Source organism: Brassica napus, chromosome A9 (assembly GCF_020379485.1).
Source record: "Brassica napus cultivar Da-Ae chromosome A9, Da-Ae, whole genome shotgun sequence".
In the NCBI taxonomy this organism is placed as follows: Eukaryota; Viridiplantae; Streptophyta; class Magnoliopsida; order Brassicales; family Brassicaceae; genus Brassica; species Brassica napus.
Genome location: NC_063442.1, coordinates 1,538,889 through 1,561,315, shown reverse-complemented (window position 1 = coordinate 1,561,315; position 22,427 = coordinate 1,538,889). Strand labels below are relative to the sequence as shown.

Below are 22,427 nucleotides of genomic sequence, written 5' to 3'. Positions count from 1 at the left end.
ATTTGTTTTTGAACTATATAATTAAATATATGCATGTGATAACATATCAAATTACAGAAAACATGAAAACATGAAAAGGGAAAGGAGCAAAACCTATACCCTAAAAATGTGGTCATTACATTCATTGTTGTGAATAAAAGTTGAAATGTTTCAGAGAGCACAAAAAGCATGGAGAGTAGATTCAACTCTGCGACCTGCTTCCGAGTGAAAGAAGTTAAGGAAATCCATATATTCAAAGGGTTTGAACATACGAGGATGTTCTTCGTCAACAACCTCTTCAGGTGAATCTATGACAACTCCTGATTTTGGAACAGAGAACATTGCAGTCGAATACCTTGTCTTCTTTGCCACCATCATGACTCGGTGGTATGGAGAATACAATCTACCATTCAAAAGTGCCTGCAACATCGATCAACAAACAAATGAGTATTGTTTTAAATAGTGTGTGCATGTGTGTGAAGTTTGAAGGAACTTACACATAGAGAATCTCCAACCATAATGATGAAAGAATTTTGAGATGGTTTCACTTTGATCCATTTTCCATCTTTGGTCATAATTTCCAAGCCATCAACTTCATATTGATGAAGTATGGTGATGATGTTCTTGTCCGTATGAGAACGTAAACCTAGCTTTGTCTCTTCTACATCGTCATCAGGAGGTGCTGTGTACTTCATCATTCGAAAGAGATAGTTTGTAGAATTTAGATGCTCGTCAAGGTACTTCTCTACTCCAAAACTCTCCATTATCATTTTTCTCACCATTACATCCAGTTCCACTAGTTGCGTCGAGAACTTGTGCATCATCTCACTATTTCAAGAATGTTTCAAACGGAAATGATCAACCAAAATGTTATACATAGACAAATAAATACTCCCTCCATTTTAAAAAGGCTAAAATATATCACATATTTTGACCCAAAGAAAAAAGAGTTCTCGTATATATATATTAATAAAATATATTAAGGTGTTATTATAAATACTAGAAATTTTATCCGGGCTACGCCCGGGATTTATACCAATAACATTGTATGTAATATCTATATTACAATATATTGCTTCTAGATTATAAAAAATATAAATAGTAAATTGAATAGAAATGAATAAAACTCACATTTGTTTACTATCTAAAATATGTATGAGATGGTGAACAAATGGGAAATAAATGAAGAATTTGTTAATCCGTAGTTATGATCCGAAATAATTTTTGTTAAATATGTTTAGATTATTATGAGAAAATGTTATTAATCTCAACATCACATATTTCTTTGCTATATGTATTATTTATATCATGTTAATTTTTGTATTTATATGGTATTTAATCTTGTATAATATATTATTTTACGATTATAAATCAATTTTTACAATTATAATAAGTAAAAATAATTAAAATATTCATTGCTTTAAATAAAATTTTTTTTTATAAAGTTGTATGTGTTAAATACACTGAAATTTTAGGAAAATATTATTATTTACTATTTTATATGTTTAGTTATAAGCAGAAAAATATCTTAGAATATAGCTATAGTTAAATTATTATTGTGGATTAAAATTTAGTGTAAAAAGATTGTAAAAATATGTAGATATATTAATTTTATTTAATTCGTTGATCTTTAGTTACTGGATTTGTGAAATTATGAAACCAAAAATTGATTTTGATTACTAATACCCTAAAAGGGAGTAATTTAATTTGCTGTTCATTTTTTTCTTCTCAGAAAAGTCTATACAATCCATTACACTATAATAACCAAACCAGACAGATACTTTATATGGAAGTAACATGTCTAACCAAAATAACAAATATTATAACTAAGTAAAATATTAATCAATTACTGTATGTTCTTATTTTAGATTATGTACATGCAAAGAGAAAATTACCTGGTATAGTAAATGAAACTAATATTATTTATAAGTTAAGATATGCATGTCACAATGTGTTAAACAAAACAATGACTTATTTTGATATTTATAATAAATATAAAGTTTCAGTTGTTTTTGTAATCATCTTCACTATGTGTTTCTGGACTTTAAAGCAAGGAAACGATATTTTTTTTATAACACATTTGGCATTATTGTATCTCTGAGTTGCAACAAATCACCCAAACTAATTCCCACGTAACATGTATAGCCAAACGAAAATAACCTTATATGTTACTCTACTAAACTTTCATGGTTATCTGTGGTGGCTTGTTATTTTTGTTTTCTTGTAGTAGTCTTCTCTTTCTTTGTTTAAACAAAATTTTCTCTTATTGAAACTCTTACACATTCCTAACTTTTGCGTTTTATATCACCTCTAAGTATAGAAACATCTAAAATATATAGGTTCTTCGCTGTATTCTATGTGTAATCATTTTTCGAAGATAAATATTTTCTTAATTGTACTCGAATTGAAAAAGAAAAGAAGGTTAAATGGACTTAGTTTCACTGATATAAAAGCAGATTCAGTTTGGTTCACGGTTTGTCCTGAAACCAAATTTTGATGCGGTAAACATGCCATTACATTGCTTTGATTAAGGCATTGAGGAAGAGCTCCTGGTATCTTGTAACTTTAGTTGCTTTTCACACATCATCTGTAGGTACCATTGTATCTGGGGCATATATATTAAACAACATCAGATATAATAGGACTAATACTCTTTTTGGTTAGCAAGTAGACAAATGGTAGGTTTAGCAGCTATGCAGGTGAACTCATTACCTCGATCAGCTCATGGAAATGTTTCTGAGCTACCATATGTAATATTGCATCATATATGATCTCAACGCTCCTGGTAAAGAAACAAAGAAGAGGAAACTGTTCTCTTTGTAACCTGTGTGCCTTCCTGCCACGTATATATAGGGAACCAAATAAACTGAGAATATACTGGAGTTTCAGAGCAAGAAAAAATACAGGATTCAGAAGAGTAGGCATTACCTTCTCGCATTTCCCTGTTGTCGAATTGCACGCCTTACACCCACACGTAATTCCCCATTCTCACCCCTGCAGAAGAACCAGATATTACAGATCAACTAAACATATAGATACAAATCAAGAATACCATGAACCAAAAACCAACAAAAATTAGAGAGATAAATGCATCGCCTGCAACCAGCCTCTTGGAACTAACAAACACGCTCCACCCACTCTGAAGCAAATGCCTTCGTTGTTGACCTGGTATGAGTTTAGTGACGCAAGAGATTAAGGGAACGAAAATTAAATAAGATAAAGAATAATGCAACTCATACAAATTCCCATTACCTCGGAAAATATGTCTAAAACGCCACTCATTTCCATGCAATTTTTTTGCTACTAACTCCTGAGTAGGAGGCTGAAGTGACATATCCTGAAAGAAGAAACAAAGGGAAACATTGAATTAAAGCATATTTTGGAACAAAATTCAGGAATATTGGTTTTCAATATATAACTAAAGCACCAACCAGAGGCGGGAGACATTCATCAGCATGTCGGCTAAGCACAGAAAATCCACCATGCGTACTTGTGTCCGAAGCAGTCAAGGTTTTGCAGAAAGAATGCACTTGGAACCTGGGGGGCGGAGGAAGAGGTGCCTCTTTCTCAATTGCATTCTCGTCTTGCTGGAAGATAAAAAAAATTAATATATCAGATTTTCGAAGAATATGATCATCCTATACTCCGCTCCAACTAAATGAACATAAGAAAATATAACTTACAATAGGTTCCAGAAAAAGAGTAATCTGCGCATAAGCACCACTAATGCAAAATCATAGACAAATCTTAAAGTTAGCTTATAATTCAAACACTCAAAAAACAAAAAAAAACGTATTACCAAACGAAAGTGAAGCCTACCTTTAAATCAACATTAATGACTCGACAAAGGATCTTCGAAGGAAGATCATAGAGAGGCATCTACTGTTCCGCCATCTTGGTTTTTCGATGCTTCCACCTACTCATCAAGAAAACGACAAAAAAAATTAAAACCAAACGTAAAAAAAAATCACAAGCAAATCGGAGTCTAGGAAAGAAATCTCACCTGCTCAATATGTCCCTAAGGGAAGTAGAAGACACGGTCATCTTGTCGAGGGACCGTCACGAGAGGACCAGCACAAGCATGCCAGAGCTCTTTGTAGAGAGCAGCTTCAGGGTCGACTACGCAAACAAAAAACTTAGATCAGCTCAGTTTGTAACCAAAACCAAACAAATGAAAGTCAGAAACGTAGGCTTACCAACACGCTCAGCCCCCACAGAGCGGTTAGACTGAGTTATCTCCGCCTCGCCGCCGGCGAAAGCGGTGGAGAAGTTCTCTATTCCTCCACGATGATTTCCTTTCGTAGAAACCTCTTAACTCGCCATATTTTCTATAACCTCAAAGCTCAGATCTGTTTCATCTAGTGACGGAGAAGCCTCTCCGCGGACAAAATCAACACTTAAAAATATCGTGTAAGTCGGATCGTATGTATAACGAAGGAGGAATATCTGAAGAGTGAATGAATCGTCATCTAGAGGTTAGAGTCTAAAGAAGTCAATTAGGGATGCAGATCGTGGAAGAAAGGGGAAAAGTATATCAATAAAAACATGAAGGCTATATGCTTAATTTGGGCCGTTTAAATATTTTGTTAGCCCAAATGAATGATCCGCCAAAAAATTTTGCTGAGTAAATCCAGTTGACATGTCAAAACTGGAACTTGTAATTGGTTGAATTTTTTAGATGACGTGGACAGGTTCTCTGCTCTTTATATATTGCTTTTAGTATAGTATAGATATTTATCTTTGTGATTAACTATTTTCTTAATTTTTAATCAATTAAAATTCAATAAACACAATTAAATTTTATAAATTTACAATTTATCATTCACTTAAAAAATATATATCTTTAGAAACAATTTTTTTAAAAACATAGATTAAAATTAAGAAGTCCAAAAAGTAAAAGTCATACCTAATACTCTTGTTTCCATGATCAGGCCATAGCAGTTGAATGAAGTCGTTGACTTTCTCTGCAACATTAGCATCTTCAATTCCTAAACTCTGGTAAAGATTGTGACTTAGATACCCATGAAAGGGTTTGGAAGACACGTTTCTCTGTTTGGTCTGAACCGGCAAATCAAAAAGCTTTTCCATGGCTTCATAAACAGACTTGTCAAGCTCTATGTTTGACACTTTGTCAACGTATGCTTGGAAACAGCCGTAGTCTTCTAACGCTTTACGGACATCAGCCTTCACTTTATCCCACTTTGAGGTTCCTGGTGTTAAGTTCTGGTCGGAGAAATCTATGACTGGGAGCTGGAGAGATTCAGAAAGAGGAAGAAGAGAGTCTGAATCCATTTTTTCTTAATTCTCAGAAGTTTGGTGGTGTTTCGCTTTCTTGATTTTGGCCTTAATACCAAACTTTTTCTTTTTACGGAATCGAGTTCTATAACTAGTAGTTAGAATGTGATTACAGATGCTAGCTTGAATTAGCTGTTATGCTAGTTGTTTATTAATTAAATAATTTTGTAATAAATGCGTTTGTTGAGAGTGACGACCACAATTAATAACAACTGTAACGCTGCTGCTTGCATGTGTATGTATTGAATACGTGTGTTATACACTTATTCGTTGAATGATTAAAAAATTAATTAGAGTCTAGAGTTTGTCTAATTTTTTTTCTTGATAATGCATACACAGTTGGTTCTCTGAGTTTTCTTGTACTATAGTTTCATGTAAAGGTTTTTGAAACATCTGATGTGTATAAATAATTGACCGGTATACAAATTGCATATACAGAAAAGACACTAAATAAAAATCAGTCAAAAACTTCGTGTAGTGGATATAAGGTAAACAATTTAAAAACATTTGTGATACTTTTCTAACAAAATTTTGATGATTGTTATTTGTTCCTAAGCTGATTATTATACTATGTACACCAGCATCCATGTTTATGTTTCACAAGTCAATCAAAGTGACTAGTTATGCGTGTGCATGCCAACGAAATCTCCAGAATATCGTCACTTTTGCTTACATATATATGATTGTCCTTGAATAAGACCATCTAGTAGAGTTTATGTACCCATGTGATAACATATCAAATCAAAAGAAACATGAAAAGAAATATAGGAGCAAAACCTAAACCATGAAATGTAAAATCATTACAATCATTGTTGTGAATAAAAGTTCAAATGTTTCAGAGAGCACAGAAAGCATGGAGAGCAGATTCAGCTTTACGACCAGCTTCCGAGTGAAAGAAGTTAATGAATTCATTATACTCAAAGGGTTTGAACATACGGGGATGTTCTTGGTCGACAAGTTCTTCAGGTGCATCTATGACAACTCCTTGTTTTGGAACAAAGAACATTGCAGTCGAATACCTTGTCTTCTTTGCCGTCATCAAGACTCGGTGATTTGGAGAATACAATCTACCATTCAAAAGTGCCTGCAACATCAACATTTTAGATGATCATTACCGTCTTAAATAGTGTTCGGGTGTGTGTGTGAAGTTTCGAAGAGCTTACACAGAGAAAATCTCCAACCATAATGATGAAACAATGTTGAGATGGTTTCACTTTGATCCATTTGTTGTCTTTGGTCTTAATTTCCAAACCATCAACTTCATATTGATGAAGTATTGTTGTAATGCTCTTGTCGGTATGAGAAAGTAAACCTAGCTTTGTCTCTTCTACATCGTCATCAGGAGGTGATGTATACTTCATCATTCGAAGAACATAATATGTAGAGTTCAGATGTTCGCCAAGGTACTTCTCTATCCCAAAACTCTCCATTATCATTCTTCTCGCCATCACATCCAGTTCCACTAACCGCTCTGAGAACTTGTGCATCGTCTCACTATTTTAACACAAATATATAATTCAATTAAAAAATACGAATTCTTGAAAAAATTTCAAGAATGTTTCAAACGCATGATAAAACAAAAAGTACAAATATATAATTTCATTAAAAACGAATTTTAGAATTTAAATCAAATAATGTAAAAATTAAAATTTACTGTTTTTAAATTTACTTGAAATGATTTAAACCATATCTAGTTTGAAACTGATGGAGTAGTTATCAAATTTTGTACCTAATACTCTTGTTTCCATGATCAGGCCATAGCTGTTGTGTAAAATAGTTAACTTTCTCAGCATCATTAGCTTCTTCAATCCCTAAACTCTGGTAAAGATTGTGACTTAGATACCCATGAAAGGGTTTCGACGACACGTTTCTCTGTTTGGTCTGAACCGGCAAATCGAATAGCTCTTCCATGGCTTCAAAAACAGACTTGGTAAGCTCTATGTTTGACACTTTGCCAACGAAAGCTTGGAAGCAGCCGTAGTCTTCTAACGCTTTACGGACATCAGCCTTCACTTCATCCCACTTTGAGGTTCCTGGTGTTAAGTTCTGATCGGAGAAATCTATGACTGGGAGCTCAAGAGATTCAGAGAGAGGAAGAAGAGAGTCTGAATCCATTTTTCTTGATTCTCAGAACTTTGGTGGTGCTTTGCTTTCTTGCTTTTGGCCTTAATACCAACTCTTTTTCCTTTAGTGGAATTGGGTTCTATAACTAGTAGTTAGTAGGCGTTTACGCATACTGGCTTGATTTAGCTGTTATGCATAGTTTATTAATAAATTAGTTATGTACTAAATGCGTTTGTTGAGAGTAACGACCACAATTAATAACAACCGTAACTTTTTTATTTGAATTTAAATATATCGCTTATTTTTTCACATATAGTATTTTTACAGGCCGAAACAACATATTTTTCGAATCTCCATAACTCTTCTCCAGCCAAGCTTGGACAGAATAGCGAGCAAGTACACACATTATTGCTTCGAAAGAAGTTCATATTCAAGCGATTGCAGACTAACCTCCGTATGCCACTCCTGCTTGCAGGTGTATGTATACGTGTGTGTTATTCCTTTATACATTGAATGATTTTTTTTTTTTAATTAAACTATACAGTTTGTCTATTTTTTTCCTGATAATGCATACGCAGTTAGTCTCTCTCCTTTTTTCTTGTAATATAGTTTCATGTTAAGGTTTTCAAACATCTGATGTGTATAAATAATTGACCCAGATACATTATACCGAAAAAAAAACAGCGTAAATCCCCTTCATTTAGAGAGGTAATCGGAGAGTAAAACACCTCTGGTTTATCATGCCGTGATTTTCTTGCTCAAAATCATTTAACATTCTTAGGATGTCTAATTAAAGATTTAAACTATCATGTCAAGACATATGTATCAAAGTATCTAAAAAAATTTCAAAAGAAAAAATCAATGGAAAATTCAAATTCAAGTTCAAGTTCACTTTCCCTTTTTGTTTATTATTTTGAGTTTTATAAGTAAAGTAGAAAACTAGCAATCGAAATAATGCTATGAAAATTCGGAAATCTCGGTCTTCATTAGCAACACTGGCCAGGCGGCCACATTTTCAACATGGACTAATCTTTCTAACTGCACAAAGTATAGTTAAAATGTTGGGTTCAATTACCCCAAAAAGAATAAGTAAAAAGTTCTTGGAATTAAATTCATGCAATTTCATTGTTTGACTACATTCTATGATTTGTTTTATCAAAACTTTAAGCACTCCCTTTGATTACAAACACTACCAACTAAGAAAAAACTACCCACTGAAAAAACTTCTATTTCTACTCGTAACCAACAAAGCATGAAAACGAAAATCAGACGTGTGACCTAACAAATATATAATATCATTTACGAATATCTTTAATATATGCGTAAGTGAAAAAAAATCAAATGGGACACTCCATCATATAATATACCAACTTTCCTCCCTTTGAATATCAACTTTTTAAAAGGTATCTGTTTTTGTGACATACCAACTTTCCTCCCTTTGAATTTTCATATTAAATCCACATGTGTTTCTCTGAAGAAAAAAAAAAAACAAAGTAGAATGTTTCTGTCTATAAATGGGACACTCCATCATTTACTTTCTCAGCACGGAAGCAAAAAAAAACTAAGGAAAAGAAAACCAGCTTGATCTCTTTCAATCAAAGAAAGACTCCAAAGGTAGTTTTCTTATGAGTTTTGAATGCTTTCTTTTGTTGTGATGATTAAAGAGCTACTTAAACATTTTCTTTCGGGTTAAAATAAAGCTAATTAACATTTTATAAATATATTTTTTGGATTTGCACCAAAGGCGAAAAGAATGGGTGCAGACACTCCTCAACTTCCAGTCATCTATCTCTCGGACCAAACCCTAAAACCAGGAAGTGAGAAGTGGCTTGAAGTGAGGAGTGATGTCCGTAAAGCTCTCGAAGAGTACGGCGGTTTTGAGGTGTCATATGATAAAGTGTCAGAGGAGCTGAAGAAGTCTGTTTTGGATGCCATGATAGAGCTTTTCGAGTTACCAGTTGAGGCTAAACAGAGAAACGTGTCTCCGAAACCGTACACTGGATATTCAACTCATAATGGTCTCTCTGAGAGTCTAGGGATCCAGGATTCCAATGTTTTGGAGAAAGTTAACGAATTTACTCAACTGCTACGCCCTGATTGTGAGGGTAACAAGACTATGAGGTAACGTCTTGTCAAAAAAAAAAAAAAACTGAGTAATGCTTCGTAGAGTATATTGTTCGTAAACTCCTGTTATTTTTTCATCAAAAATATTTTCGTAATTTTTTTGTTAGTTGCTTTTATAAGCTATGTGACAATTTTCTATATAAAACCTTGTTTTTATTTTTATTTTTTTGGAAAAATGTCAGTTCACTTATATAGTAATGAACTGAAAATTTGTTTTCAATCTCACGTTTCTCGCATTTTATTTTCTTGTTTCTATTAAAATAGCTATATAATTTTCTTTGTGTTGAAAACAGCGAAACGATCCAGAATTTTTCAGAGAAGTTAGCAGAATTGGATGTAATGGTGAGAAGAATGGTCATAGAGAGCTTTGGGATAGAAAACTACTTTGATGAACACCTCAAGTCAACGAATTACCGTTTGCGACTGATGAAATATGTAGCACCACCTGATGTTGATGCTAATGTTGCGGTTGGTACTAAAGATTCTGATGATGGTGCTAATACGAATACAACTGCTAACGCTGATGCTGATGATATTGCTAATGGTATTGCTAAAGTTCATATTGATGACGATGCTGATGCCAAGGGTGACGTTTGCACTGGTGCTGGTACCAATCATAATGGTGATGACGTTAATACTGGTGATTGTGCTAATGTTAAGTCTAATGTCGACGTTGGTACTAATGTTAGTGCTAAATCTAGTGTTGGTGCTGATGTTAACACTGGCACTATTGATGATGTTAATGCTAATGCTGGTACTCGTAGTAGTGCTAATGTTGGCGTTAGTGATAGTGTTAAAGCTAATGGTGGCGCAGATGATGAGGAGAAGAAATTAGGTCTACCTTCTCATACTGATAAAAACCTTTTGACGGTACTTTATCAATATGAGATTGAAGGTTTGGAGGTGTTAACCAAAGATGAAAAGTGGATCAGGTTAAAACCATCTCATAACTCTTTCGTTGTTATGGCTGGAGATTCTCTATATGTAAGTTCTAACTTATTTTATTTTTAAATGGGATGCACCTTTTTATTTTTTCCTATCACTTTCACCAGGCCCGGCTCATGTTTTTTACAGACCCTGTGCAATTTTTTTTATTTTTACAAGACCAATAAAAATAATTGGTAAATAGGGCCCTTAAATCTGTAAGAAGAAGACCCTAAATTCTTGCTAAAATTTTCTAATTTTTTTGAGACCCTGTGCATAAGCACCTTGTGCACATGCCAAGGGCCGGCACTGACTTTCACAAATGCATGTCTTTTCTTTACTAAAGTGTTTATACATTAACATTATATGTTTTCTTCTCATCATGAAACTTGTTTTGATTTTTGTATTATTTTTGTTTGCAGGCACTTATGAATGGTAGACTGTCTCGTCCGTTTCATAGAGTAAGAGTAACGGAAAGAAAGAAGACAAGGTATTCAATAGCATTGTTCTCGACTCCAAACGGAGATTACATCATCGAACCACCAAAAGAGCTTGTGGACGAGAAGCACCCACGTCTCTTCAAACCATTCACATATGTTGACTTGATGAGTTTCTATCACACTGAGGCTGGTCGTAGAGCTCGTTCTACTCTTCACGCTTATTGTGCCGTCTCTGGAGCATAAATGTGTGCGATTACTTGCGAGAGTTTCAACAATGTTTTAGTAATTTCATGGTTCAACTAATATCAAGAACTGCATCTGCATGTAGTACTAAATAAGAGTTTTTGGATTAGTTGAGTTCTATTTGTGTGATGAGTATATGTGTTTTATTTCGGGAGAAGCAATCAAGTCTCTCTTTTGTATGAAAAATCAATAAAGTATATGTGTATGAGCATGTTCAATAATGTAATGAATTATTGCGTCGTTGACGTTTACGGCCCCAATTAACTAATTAATAATTAGGTTTCATGTTGGTTTCATGCAGTACTCATTTTATTATAACAATGGATAGCGTTTTCGAATTGACATGTAGACCCGGTTAATTTCTTTCTTTCTTTTTTGAACTAAATTAATTTCATTTTTTCTCAAAAAATACTTGTTTAATTGCAGCAGGTGGGAAACGAGTGTGGAACATATGTAAACGGGTGTTTGCGATTTCAAACATTAAACACTAAATAAGTGAATGATTTACTTTCATGTTATTGTAACGATAGTTGTTTTGAGTCGACATGTAGAAATACCCGTTTATATATGTTCCCCTTACCTTCGGATTTGTTTGTTTGCAAAAGCCAAAATTTAAATTAGTAATGTTATTTAAAATTTGACTGGTTTAATTGCAATAGGTGTATGTGCAGGTCCAAAAGTTTAGTGAAACGAATAATTACAATTGCATGTCTGAATATAGACATGCATTGCCTCATGAATTCAAAATGTTTGAAATAGCGATTTGCAAGTGCGACAATAAAACAAACAACACTCTTCTCATGAACAAGGTCACAATCGCAGATAACATCAACATTTAAACGAATAGTGCTACGTTGATTCAAAATTCACCTTTTCACATATTTATTATGTTATGTTGAAAAATCTGAATCCCCCCCCCCCCCCCCCCCAAAAAAAAAGAAAAAAAACCTGAATTAAGCCCAGTATAGGCCCACTTAAGGCCCAAGAAGCCTCAACCCCGATCATGATCACCTTTTAAAAATCTTTTTCTCAGCCGAGGAATCAGAATCAGTCCTTTGATCATTTCCATCTTCTCCATGACGATCCTCCCTCACTGATCAATCAAGTCGCCGGAGATCTCTCTCCCGCCGGCACAAACCATGCCTTTACCAATCTTCTCCTCACGCTTACAATCCTCCTCCTCATCATCATCATCCTCATCCTCGCGATCATATCTCCCTCGCCCCAAGCCACGAATCGACCCAACCCTAACCCTAATCCCGGGCCTATCAAACGACGTCGCGCGCCTCATCCTCTCCTTCATCCCTTACCCCCACATCCCCCGCCTCAAATCCACCTCCAAATCCTGGTACGCCTTCCTCTCCTCCAAAACCCTAATCTCCCTCCGCCGCCGCCACGACAACCGCCACCGCCTCTCGCACCTCCTCTGCGTCTTCCCCCAGGATCCCTCCATCTCGCCGCCGCTCCTCTTCGATCCCATCACTCTCTCCTGGAGACCCCTCCCCTTGATGCCGTGTAACCCCCACGTCTACGGTCTCTGCAACTTCGCCGCCGTCGGGGTGGGATCGGATCTCTACGTCCTCGGCGGGTCCGCGTTCGATACGAGGTCGTATCCTCTCGATCGGCCGTTGCCGAGTTCGTCAGTTTTCCGTTACAGCTTCGTGAAGATGGCGTGGGAGCGGTTGGCTCCCATGCTGTCTCCACGTGGCAGCTTCGCCTGCGCTGCGATTGGTGGGGATAGGATTGTTGTTGCGGGGGGAGGGTCGAGGCATTCGTTGTTTGGTGCTGCTGGGAGTAGGATGAGTTCTGTTGAGGTGTATGACGTGGCGAGAGATGAGTGGAGGGAGATGGATGAGTTGCCTAGGTTTAGAGCTGGTTGTGTCGGGTTTGTTGTTGAGGAGGGAGAGAGAGAGTTTTGGGTGATGGGTGGATATTGTGGGTCAAGGACTGTTTCTGGAGTTCTACCCGTTGATGAGTACTGTAATGACGCGGCGGTGATGAATCTTGACGGTGATGAGAAGTGGCGTTTGGTTGGAGATATGTGGGGAGAGGGAGAGAGTCCCAAGCTGGGGAAGATTGTTGCTGTGGAGTCTGTGTTTTACATGTTGGATAAGGAGTGGATTCTTAGGTACGAGATGGGTTCGAACCGTTGGGTGAAGGAGTCGAGTGTTCCCAAGAAAGCTCATTTTGATAAACCGGTTGGGTTTGTTGCGGTGAATGGGGAGTTGCATGTTATGATTCTGTTGGATGGGTATAATCTGATGGAGACGAGGCATACTAGACAGAGGAGCAATGCTGGATGTTTGATGATTCATGTGTATGATCCGAGGAAGAGGACTTGGAGGTCTGTTGTTGCTAAGCCGCCGTTTAATCACCAGCTTGATTTCAGGACCACGGTTATGTGCACCATCAGATTGTAGTATCACATCATCTCGATGAAGAAATAATTGTTGTTCATGGAACAGTGCAGTTAGTATTATTGTGTCGTCTGTTTTACCTTTACATTGTCTGTACAGGTTGGAAAAAAAGAATGAAGTATGGGTATTATGTTATATTGTAAATACAGATATTATTACACTATGGGTTTACTACCAACCAATGAAGGATTTGGTCATTGTCTTCTCTGTCAATTACCGTTTATAACATGGAGTGGATGATGATCGTATAAAAGTTTAGGTGAAGAGTTCTTCTTCTTCTATTAGTTAGTGTCTTCATTTACTATCCAAATCCTGACTCTGTGAATCTCTTTTTGACACTGAGACATCACAACAGGTTCTGTAATAAAGGTTTTATCATAAAAGAGAAGACAGTTTTCTGCTACTTCCTCCCACAGCCATAAGTCCATAGGCAAAGGTGGTCATGGAGCAATACAAGACAGTCTCTTGCCATTAAAATTATTGTAGTAGCATGATGTGATTGTCTGTGCTACGAACCAGACGTTTTACCTATTAGTAGATATAATAGTATTCTAAGTCATTTTCCAAATTTGCACTGGTATTTAATATTTACTCCGTAATGATCATACACCAATCGGATTGTGATAATATGTTTATAATTACAATTCATATGTTTGAGTGACAATGGGTTCGAAGTTGCTAATTTCGAGTCAAAATCAAAAGATGAAAATAAAACCTTGATTATGTAATATAATCTGAATTTAGCTAAATATAGAATAACAATCAATGATTTGGAAGAGTGACCACAACACTTGCTGTATGGTACAAAGTCAAACGTGGCAAACACAGCTTTGCACGCTCCATCAAGACACACGTCGACGACAAAACCGTATCCGCTCAAATTTGTCGAAAAAAGGCAAAAACTTTAACTCCGAGAGCTTCAGTTAAAGAGAAGAAGAGACCAGCGATCCTTCTTGCGACAACCGTTACGAGTCCTCCTCCTTCGTACAGGTAAATCAATTAATCATTTCAATCGAATTCGCGATCAGATTTAGGATCAACACTCCCAAAGCTCTCAATTTGAAAATGATCCTGTTTCTGGGTTTCTCTCGATGTCTCTGGTGATTTCATCTTTTTTTGCAATTTTGCTGTTTATGTGCGTAAAGGCGACGACTTTGATTGATTTTGGAACTTGGGTTTTGATTATAGGTGAATTGGTGTACGAGCGAATGTTCGATGGTGGTTATCTCCTATAATGTTTTCAGGACCAAGTGATTCTGATACTGATGAAATGGGTTATGCAATGAGTAGACTCGAGATTGAATCCGATCTCTGCGACGCTGGGAAAGGCTATTACGGTGTTGGTAGTAGTAGCAGTAGTAGTCACAGATCGAGTGAGCGTTTGGGTGATTTAGACCATGAGATCAGTCAGGTTACTAAGCTGAAGTCTTGTCCTCATGGACGGTTTAGCCGTCAAGTCCCCGGGAGGCATCAGTTGCCTGTTTCCACTGTGAGGATGTTGGCTGGTCGTGAGAGTAACTTCTCTGGAAGAGGAGGAAGGTTTTCTTCAGCTGATCGTTGCCATATCTTGAGTAGGTATTTGCCTGTTAAGGGTCCTTGGCTTGTGGATCAGATGGATAGCCGAGCTTATGTTTCTCAGTTTTCAACTGATGGGTCTCTCTTCATTGCTGGGTTTCAGGTAAATTAGGACACAGACTCATCTTTGGTCTTGTGTTATCGAAATGTCTGTTTGCAAAGCTAATTTCTAAGCTTAGAAACAGTTTTTTGATTATTTTTTGGATGTTTTACTTTCAGGGAAGCCATATTCGGATTTACAATGTAGAGAAAGGTTGGAAAGTTCAAAAGGATATTCTTGCAAAGAGCTTGCGTTGGACTGTTACTGATACTTCTCTGTCCCCTGATCAGCGAAACCTGGTGAGTTTTTTGGATCTTTCTTCAACTAGTTGTTCATGTTTGATGTGTAATGGTCTCATATGATCTTGACCTTTTTGTCATATAGGGATGTCAGTTTAAGTTTTTTGCACACAGATTAAGAAAACTAGTAGTTTTTTTTCGGTTTCACCCTTATTAATACACTACTTTGTTGGATTTTTGTTAATTAATGAATTGAAATAAGGGTAAAAGCTGGAAGTTATTTAATAATGCATCGAAAATGTAAAACAACACTTATAATAAAAAAAAGTTTTAGAAACTAAAACGACACTTAATATGAAACATAGAACATAAGGAGTATTTTATAGTGATGCAGGGAAAGTAATTTTGGGTTTAGTCTTCATAGTCTCTTGTTATATCAAAACTTTCTGTTTATCTCCCAGAGAAAGCAATAATGAATCCTTTTATATTTTTACAGGTTTATGCAAGCATGTCACCTATCGTACACATAGTCGATGTTGGATCTGGTACAGCAGAGTCTCACGCAAATGTCACGGTATGAACCCACAATACTTTTTAAGTAAGAGCAGGTTATTAGAATGAGATGGTATCTCCGCAGCAGCAGCTTCTTAATGGTGTTTAATTAAACTTCTGAGGTGTTTGTCTTTTTTGCAGGAGATCCATGATGGATTAGACTTCTCTTCTGAAGAAGACGGAGGCTACTCTTTTGGGATATTCTCTGTTAAATTTTCAACAGATGGACGTGAGCTTGTTGCTGGGAGCAGTGATGATTCCATTTACGTTTACGATCTTGAAGCAAACCGAGTCTCACTCCGTACTGTTGCACACACGGTAATAAATTATATCTCTACACTTATGCTTTCCAGTGAAAGTTTTCTTCCAATACTGATAGTATAATCTCTCCATTGCTGCAGTCTGATGTGAACACTGTGTGTTTCGCCGATGAAAGTGGACACCTGATTTTATCTGGAGGTGATGATAATCTCTGCAAGGTGTGGGATAGGCGTTGTTTCATTGGGAGAGATAAGCCAGCTGGTGTTCTAGTGGGACACCTCGAAGGTGTTACATTTATCGATAGCCGCGGAGATGGTCGCTATTTCATATCAAATGGCAAAGACCAGACCATCAAGCTATGGGATATCAGGAAAATGTCCTCAACTGTACCTGCAAGGTAACAACAATCTTGTACATTATATGGTTTGATGTTATGTGGCAAGTGATTAGTTAGAATGAAGTTATTTATTCTTATAACAGGAATGAGGTGCACAGAAACTATGAATGGGATTACAGATGGATGGATTACCCTTCGGAGGCAAGAGATCTAAAGCACCCTTATGATCAGTCTGTGTCTACATATAAAGGTCACTCGGTGTTGCGTACTCTCATCCGTTGCTACTTCTCTCCAGCACATAGGTCAGTAGTCTTCTCAAACTCAATAATGTACTCTTGTTCTTGTGTCTGATTCTTTTTTTTTTAACAGTACTGGGCAAAAGTACATCTACACAGGATCCAACGACAGTTCTGTCTACATATATGACTTGGTAACAGCCGTATCCTTCTCATAAACACATTCAAGAGATAGCTGAATAAACCTTATTGACCAATCTTTGGAATCTATGTATGTGTTTTTAGGAAAGTGGAGATAAAGCGGCGGTGTTAAAGCACCATAGCTCACCTGTGAGAGACTGTAACTGGCATCCGCATTACCCGACGCTTATAAGCTCGTCGTGGGACGGGGATCTTGTGAAATGGGAGTTTCCTGGGAGCGGTGAGCCGCCGATCATGAGCAAGAAGAGGGTTCGAAGGAGACATTTCTACTACTGAGCCAATCTACTACCTCTACTACACATACACATATATGGTATCTGTAAGTTTATATATAAAATGTAGAGAAGGTGATGAATGATATAAACACAATCGAATAAGGCTTTTAAAGGTAAAAGAAGGCTATGTTATGGTGTTTGTTGTTGTGATAAAAAAAAAAACCATTCTCTTCTCCAACCATTTTTAAAAGGTTATTTGTGTGTGTGTGTGATAGACTTTTGTAATATAAGTAAACTGAATAATAGGTTTATTGAAATGAAAAACGAGCTTTTGCAAGTTCAGATGTTGATCTCTATCTCATAGTGATTACGATCACCATCTATGATCTCATGATGATCGTTCTGAGACTCATAGAGATGCAATGTAGTACTGATATATGTAGTACATTTTCTTCCAGTCTAAAGATTCAAATCTGCTATCAACTATGAATTTGATTGAGCTCTATTTCTATGCTACATCTCTTTTCTTATTGGGAATTTTCTCAGACATTCCAAATTCTTACATATGTGTAATCTCTGAGGCATAAATAGAAATAGTTGTTCTTTTTTTTTTGTTTGTATTCACTGCGACTTTAAAGTCTTGTTAGAACGTTTGCATCATGATCAACCAAAGTGGGGACTGAATTCCAAAGTAAAAAGGTTTGTTCTAATTATAATATATGGAAATTTGTAAACCTTTTTTACAATTAGTAAACTAATTATTGTGATTGTGTTTATAATCAACACCTAACAACCATAAATGATGGTTTTTATGGGGTTTATGGAGAACACAAGTTATACTATGTATTGTGAAGAATCTTAAATATGCATAAGATAAAAAGCTGGTAACTTCTTGAGGGAAAATACTTTTCACATAATTTTTTTTTGGTAAAACTTTTCACATAATTTTAAACTGAGATAGTATAATACTATTGATAATCTAGCATCTAATACAATTTAAATATTAAGAGTTTCAAATATTAAATAGCGTATTTGTGTCTGCTATAGACTTTTGGTTTTAGATTTTCATTGTTGATTTACCTGTAAATTTTAATAGTTTTAAATTAGAAAAATATTATGTTTTGCAGATTTTTAAAAGTGTCATTAATGAACAAAAGTTAAGAAAACAATTGTAAATGTTCTTAAGAGCATCTCTAACCCCACTCCATATTTTACTCTAAAATGAAAAAAATGGAGTGGGAAATGAAGTGATGAACAAAAAATAAAAGCATTACTCTATAAATGGAGTAATCTTTTTATTTTTTGTTCATTACTCCATTACCCACTCTATTTTCTCAATTTTGGAGTAAAATATGGAGTGAGGTTGGAGATGCCCTAAGAGTACTTTTAGAACTTTATTTTGTTAGATGAAAACGATTGTGAATGTTCTAAAAATATTTTTTGAACTTAGTGCTTTTAATATTTTCTTTAAAAAAGATTAAAAGTACTCTTAGAACTTTTAAAACCTTTATATAAATAAAGTATAAAAATTAAAAAAACGAGTTAGTTAATACGTAAGTCTTGCTCGTTTTATTCGAAGCCGTACGAATAAATTAAACATACATTGCATTATGGTTCTCATTCACAAAGTCACCAACGAATAAACGAATAGTTTTTCTTTATACCCTCGAAACTCGAAAATTGTAACAAAATAACCGGAGAAAAATCTATTTGACCCGAAAACCCATAACTATCTCAAATGACATTATTACCCTCTCCACTCGTTGCATTGCGTCGTGGGTCTGGTTTTCTGCGGACCGGCTTTAACCGGACACGGAGTCTGTACCGGCGGCACCATACAGTTGTACTGAAGACACAAAGAGCTGCTCACCGGAATATCCGCCGCCGGACTAATCTGTATCCCCGTCAAGAAGTTATGCTGAAGGTATAGCGTTTGTATACCCGATGCCAATAACCGATCCACGAAGGTAACCGGGACTTGACCGGTGAACCGGTTATTGTTCAGATAAAGATTCTGCACGCTGGAAAGAAGTGGAGAAATCTCGCCGGAGAATCGGTTAAAGCTCAAATCGACGGTTGCAATCGTCACCTGATTCGCCGGTTGAACCACGCCGTAGAAGAAGTTGCGCTGTAGCTGGAGATTCGTGATCGGGAAACCGAAGATCTGACCGGGAATTGCGCCAGTAAACCGGTTTAAGCTGAGATCGAGGTAGCTAAGCTGGTTTAATCTGAGTAAAACCTGGTTTACCGGACCGGTTAACTGGTTCCAAGCGAGTGATAAGTATTGTAGAGACGGAGGGAGAGACGTAACTGCACCGGTGAGGTTGTTGCGTTTGAGATCGATTCTGGTTAGTGTCTGAGAGAAGAACCGAGGAAGCGAACCGTTTAAATGATTGTGACATAAAATCAAATTGGATAGCTCCGGTAAGGATCCGATCGACGGAGGAACCGACCCGGTTAACTGATTATAACTCAGATCAAGCGTTCTGAGTCCGCGAAGCTCGCCGAGACTCGCCGGAATCTCGCCGGAGATGAAGTTTCTGGTGATTGCTAAAAACCGGAGATTTTTGGAGTGGGAGATCGTGTCGGGTAACGAACCCATGATCCGACCCGGGACGATCATGAGCTCCGTTAAAGCGTAGAGCTTTCCGATGGCCGGGTCGATCCGGCCCGATAAACCGGGCGACCCGGCTCTTGGATCGCCGAGGTTAAGGGCGGTGACGTTGTCTCCGTCGCAGTAAACGCCGGCGAAGCTGCAAGGGTCGCCGGTGAAGTCCCAGGAGTCGAAGAAATTGGAACCCGGCAAGTCGTCGAGAGACTTTCGTAGCGCTTGGAGAGCTAAGAAGTCAACTGGGTTGATCATTGCCTCCGTGAAAGGCTCCCATCGTAGTAGAAGAAGCAGAACCGGAACCAAACTCAAAGAAGCAAATCTCATGTTCTTCAAGTTACTAGCCGTTACAAGTAAAAAAAAAAAAAACTCTTGATAAATGGATCGTACGTGTATGTCGGAAAGAGAGGATGGTGTGTTTGTGGGAGTTTAAATGGCGGATTTAAAGAAGAAGAGGAAAAAAAAGATTTCTTCGGACAGAAGTGTGAGAGAGAGGGACAAAAGAAATGGTAATGAAGATGGCTTGAGAAGGAAGCGAAATCAAGAGCTGAGTATTCTTTCTTTGTTCTTCTTCTTCTTCCTCCTCTGCTTTTTGTTTTTGGAAAGCAAAAGATGTTTGGTGACTTTGTGAAGAAAAGAGTAATAAATTCTAGAATGAAAAGTGTTTTACATTTATTATGATGATTCGACTGCGTCAGTGAAAAATATTACAATAATGTTATTTTTCTGTAACAGGGAAAACGGCCGTCCGAACCTGAGGGTCGGAGTGACAGATCGGCAGGGAAGAAGAGCCTGTGGTTGGTGGGGTCGTAAGTCATGTGCCACGTATATGCGATGTCTGTGACAGGTCAGCTATTTGTGTTTTGTTAACAATTTTATCACAATTTCTTAATACTTATAACAAATTTACCAAAATTCATGATATTTTGGATTTTACATGCATATTATTCTTGTAAATTATATACATTAATTTAATATTAATCAGAAATCGCACCCACGTATTTTTAAGAAAAGTAATTTATCTTCTTCTTTTTGACATGCATGAAAAGTAATTTATCTATGTATCATTTTCTTGGTTTTAATGAATTTCAAATGACAAAAAAGGATAGAGTCGCTTTTGCCTCTTTGGAAAAATCAATTTACTTCTACCATTTTGGTATCCATAAAATTTTGGAGTTTAGTATGTTTTCTTATTTAGCTGAATTTAAAACTTGATTAGTAGCATATAAAACAAAATTGCTTTTCCTATCCTTGAATTATTACATTTTAGATAACATAATTAGGTTTGAATAAGTGTCATATAGTGTATTGCATCGAATTAGACTCTTAGTCGTGTGAGGAAGCCAATAGAGAAACTTCCAAGTCCTCAAAGCCAAAGCAGAAAACGTTGTCTCCAAAATCAAGGTCCCACCAATAGAGAAAATGTACACACCTGTTTGGAATCTGTGTTTGTGTCCTCTCAGTCGTCATGACCACGTTGCACCGATGTGCACGCCTAAGCTTATAACATAAAACAAAAACTAAGAAAGCTTCGATGTTAAGTTGTTTATGATGATGATGGTTGTTAAGGGGATATGAATGTTAGTGATGCTCTGTGAGTCGTCATTCTCACTCCATCTATCATTCCACTGTTTCTTCTTCATGGTCCCATACTTGACACACAAAGAAAAACAACTACGGCTTCTAATGATTATGATCACACCAATATAGTTAGAACTATTCATTCTTGAAATGGAGTAGAGTCAGTAGACTAACAACTTTTCAACTCAGAACAATCTTTTAACTGCATGTGTGCACACACTAACTAGGACACATCAAAACCTATATGATGGGACCATGTAATTCAATCGATACCTAAAAAAGTAAGCTATTATAAACTCCTTAACCATTATCAATTGTCGACAATCATCTCCTAGAAACTAAGTTAAATTGCTAATCATATGCCTACAAGACTAATGAGCTATGCATTATATTTCCACCACTTTTATATTTTGATAGAGGGGAAATTATTAGTTTAAAGGTTGATTTATCCACACGTTGTGATGATAACAAAAGGGTCGCATAGTATTCATAAGCTCTTATGAAAAGCGTTTTGCTTTACGGCTAAGCACACAAGAGTTCTATCAAACCTAAAGTGATATGTATAAAAGCCATAGCCATATGAGAAATCATTATCAGAAATCATATATGAAAATATCATTGGTTATTGTGAATTATGTCATAGTGAGCAAGACTCAAGAGTGTTATTAAGCATGGGCACATGAAAGAATCGAATCATAATGAACCTAACAAACTGAAATCGAACCAAATTTCATAATTATTTTCGAATGAATCTTATATCTATGAAACCGAATTGGAACCAAATCATGAGCCATGAAATTTTTTTAAATATAGTTTATATACCTCAAATAATTATATTTAGTTTTAAAATAACAAAATATCATTAAAATACTATTTTATAAACTAAATTATCCAAAAATCTAATTATGCAAAATATTTCCTTCTCCTGTATTTTGTTTTATAAAAATCGAATTATCTAATATTTTCTTTGAAAACATGAACTATCTATAAAATTTATATGAACAAAAACCGAAGCAGAACCAAATTGGGATCCAAACCTGAAATTGAATTATCTAATATTAGTCAATTTCCAACTTTGTCATCCGAATCTGAAACC

General features: G+C 36.2%; 5 protein-coding genes and 1 pseudogene across 5 annotated transcripts; 3 read left to right on the top strand and 3 right to left on the bottom strand.

The window, feature by feature from the left end:
* Position 1: 1 nt before the first annotated feature.
* LOC106389977 (probable 2-oxoglutarate-dependent dioxygenase AOP1) lies at positions 2 to 5,353 on the bottom strand. Its single transcript, XM_022689260.2, has 3 exons — positions 4,886 to 5,353; positions 477 to 807; positions 2 to 399 (listed from the first exon to the last, which is right to left on the bottom strand). Exons 1-3 carry the CDS (start codon positions 5,269 to 5,271, stop codon positions 151 to 153), a joined length of 966 nt encoding a protein of 321 aa, XP_022544981.2. The 5' UTR covers positions 5,272 to 5,353; the 3' UTR covers positions 2 to 150.
* LOC106389978 (probable 2-oxoglutarate-dependent dioxygenase AOP1) lies at positions 2,398 to 7,470 on the bottom strand. Its single transcript, XM_048739249.1, has 11 exons — positions 7,004 to 7,470; positions 6,438 to 6,768; positions 4,176 to 6,358; positions 3,983 to 4,098; positions 3,799 to 3,895; positions 3,663 to 3,702; positions 3,411 to 3,566; positions 3,232 to 3,316; positions 2,908 to 3,144; positions 2,692 to 2,815; positions 2,398 to 2,584 (listed from the first exon to the last, which is right to left on the bottom strand). Exons 1-3 carry the CDS (start codon positions 7,387 to 7,389, stop codon positions 6,110 to 6,112), a joined length of 966 nt encoding a protein of 321 aa, XP_048595206.1. The 5' UTR covers positions 7,390 to 7,470; the 3' UTR covers positions 2,398 to 2,584; positions 2,692 to 2,815; positions 2,908 to 3,144; positions 3,232 to 3,316; positions 3,411 to 3,566; positions 3,663 to 3,702; positions 3,799 to 3,895; positions 3,983 to 4,098; positions 4,176 to 6,109.
* Positions 7,471 to 8,837: 1,367 nt separating this feature from the next.
* On the top strand, positions 8,838 to 11,312 carry LOC106389979 (annotated as a pseudogene).
* Positions 11,313 to 12,095: 783 nt separating this feature from the next.
* LOC106389980 (F-box/kelch-repeat protein OR23-like) lies at positions 12,096 to 13,683 on the top strand. The gene has a single exon (XM_013830340.3). The coding sequence runs from the start codon at positions 12,209 to 12,211 to the stop codon at positions 13,487 to 13,489; it is 1,281 nt and encodes a 426-aa protein (XP_013685794.2). The 5' UTR covers positions 12,096 to 12,208; the 3' UTR covers positions 13,490 to 13,683.
* Positions 13,684 to 14,238: 555 nt separating this feature from the next.
* On the top strand, positions 14,239 to 17,484 carry LOC125577665 (LEC14B protein-like). Its single transcript, XM_048739243.1, has 9 exons — positions 14,239 to 14,476; positions 14,675 to 15,164; positions 15,281 to 15,400; positions 15,837 to 15,914; positions 16,034 to 16,210; positions 16,294 to 16,550; positions 16,634 to 16,792; positions 16,860 to 16,920; positions 17,012 to 17,484. The coding sequence occupies exons 2-9, from the start codon at positions 14,721 to 14,723 to the stop codon at positions 17,201 to 17,203; spliced, it is 1,488 nt and encodes a 495-aa protein (XP_048595200.1). The 5' UTR covers positions 14,239 to 14,476; positions 14,675 to 14,720; the 3' UTR covers positions 17,204 to 17,484.
* A 1,204-nt stretch (positions 17,485 to 18,688) lies between these two features.
* LOC106389982 (LRR receptor-like serine/threonine-protein kinase ERL1) lies at positions 18,689 to 20,432 on the bottom strand. Its single transcript, XM_013830342.3, has one exon. The coding sequence runs from the start codon at positions 20,075 to 20,077 to the stop codon at positions 18,890 to 18,892; it is 1,188 nt and encodes a 395-aa protein (XP_013685796.2). The 5' UTR covers positions 20,078 to 20,432; the 3' UTR covers positions 18,689 to 18,889.
* Positions 20,433 to 22,427: the final 1,995 nt, after the last annotated feature.

Coding starts and splice junctions, on each gene's coding strand:
- LOC106389977 (XM_022689260.2), bottom strand. CDS start 5,271: ATGGATTCAGACTCTCTTCTTCCTCTTTCTGAATCTCTCCAGCTCCCA. Junction 808..4,885: donor CATGGAAACAAGAGTATTAG/GTATGACTTTTA, acceptor TTCTTGAAATAG/TGAGATGATGCACAAGTTCT. Junction 400..476: donor TGGTTGGAGATTCTCTATGT/GTAAGTTCCTTC, acceptor TCGATGTTGCAG/GCACTTTTGAATGGTAGATT.
- LOC106389978 (XM_048739249.1), bottom strand. CDS start 7,389: ATGGATTCAGACTCTCTTCTTCCTCTCTCTGAATCTCTTGAGCTCCCA. Junction 6,769..7,003: donor CATGGAAACAAGAGTATTAG/GTACAAAATTTG, acceptor GTGTTAAAATAG/TGAGACGATGCACAAGTTCT. Junction 6,359..6,437: donor TGGTTGGAGATTTTCTCTGT/GTAAGCTCTTCG, acceptor TTGATGTTGCAG/GCACTTTTGAATGGTAGATT.
- LOC106389980 (XM_013830340.3), top strand. CDS start 12,209: ATGCCTTTACCAATCTTCTCCTCACGCTTACAATCCTCCTCCTCATCA.
- LOC125577665 (XM_048739243.1), top strand. CDS start 14,721: ATGTTTTCAGGACCAAGTGATTCTGATACTGATGAAATGGGTTATGCA. Junction 15,165..15,280: donor TCTTCATTGCTGGGTTTCAG/GTAAATTAGGAC, acceptor TTTTACTTTCAG/GGAAGCCATATTCGGATTTA. Junction 15,401..15,836: donor CCCCTGATCAGCGAAACCTG/GTGAGTTTTTTG, acceptor ATATTTTTACAG/GTTTATGCAAGCATGTCACC.
- LOC106389982 (XM_013830342.3), bottom strand. CDS start 20,077: ATGAGATTTGCTTCTTTGAGTTTGGTTCCGGTTCTGCTTCTTCTACTA.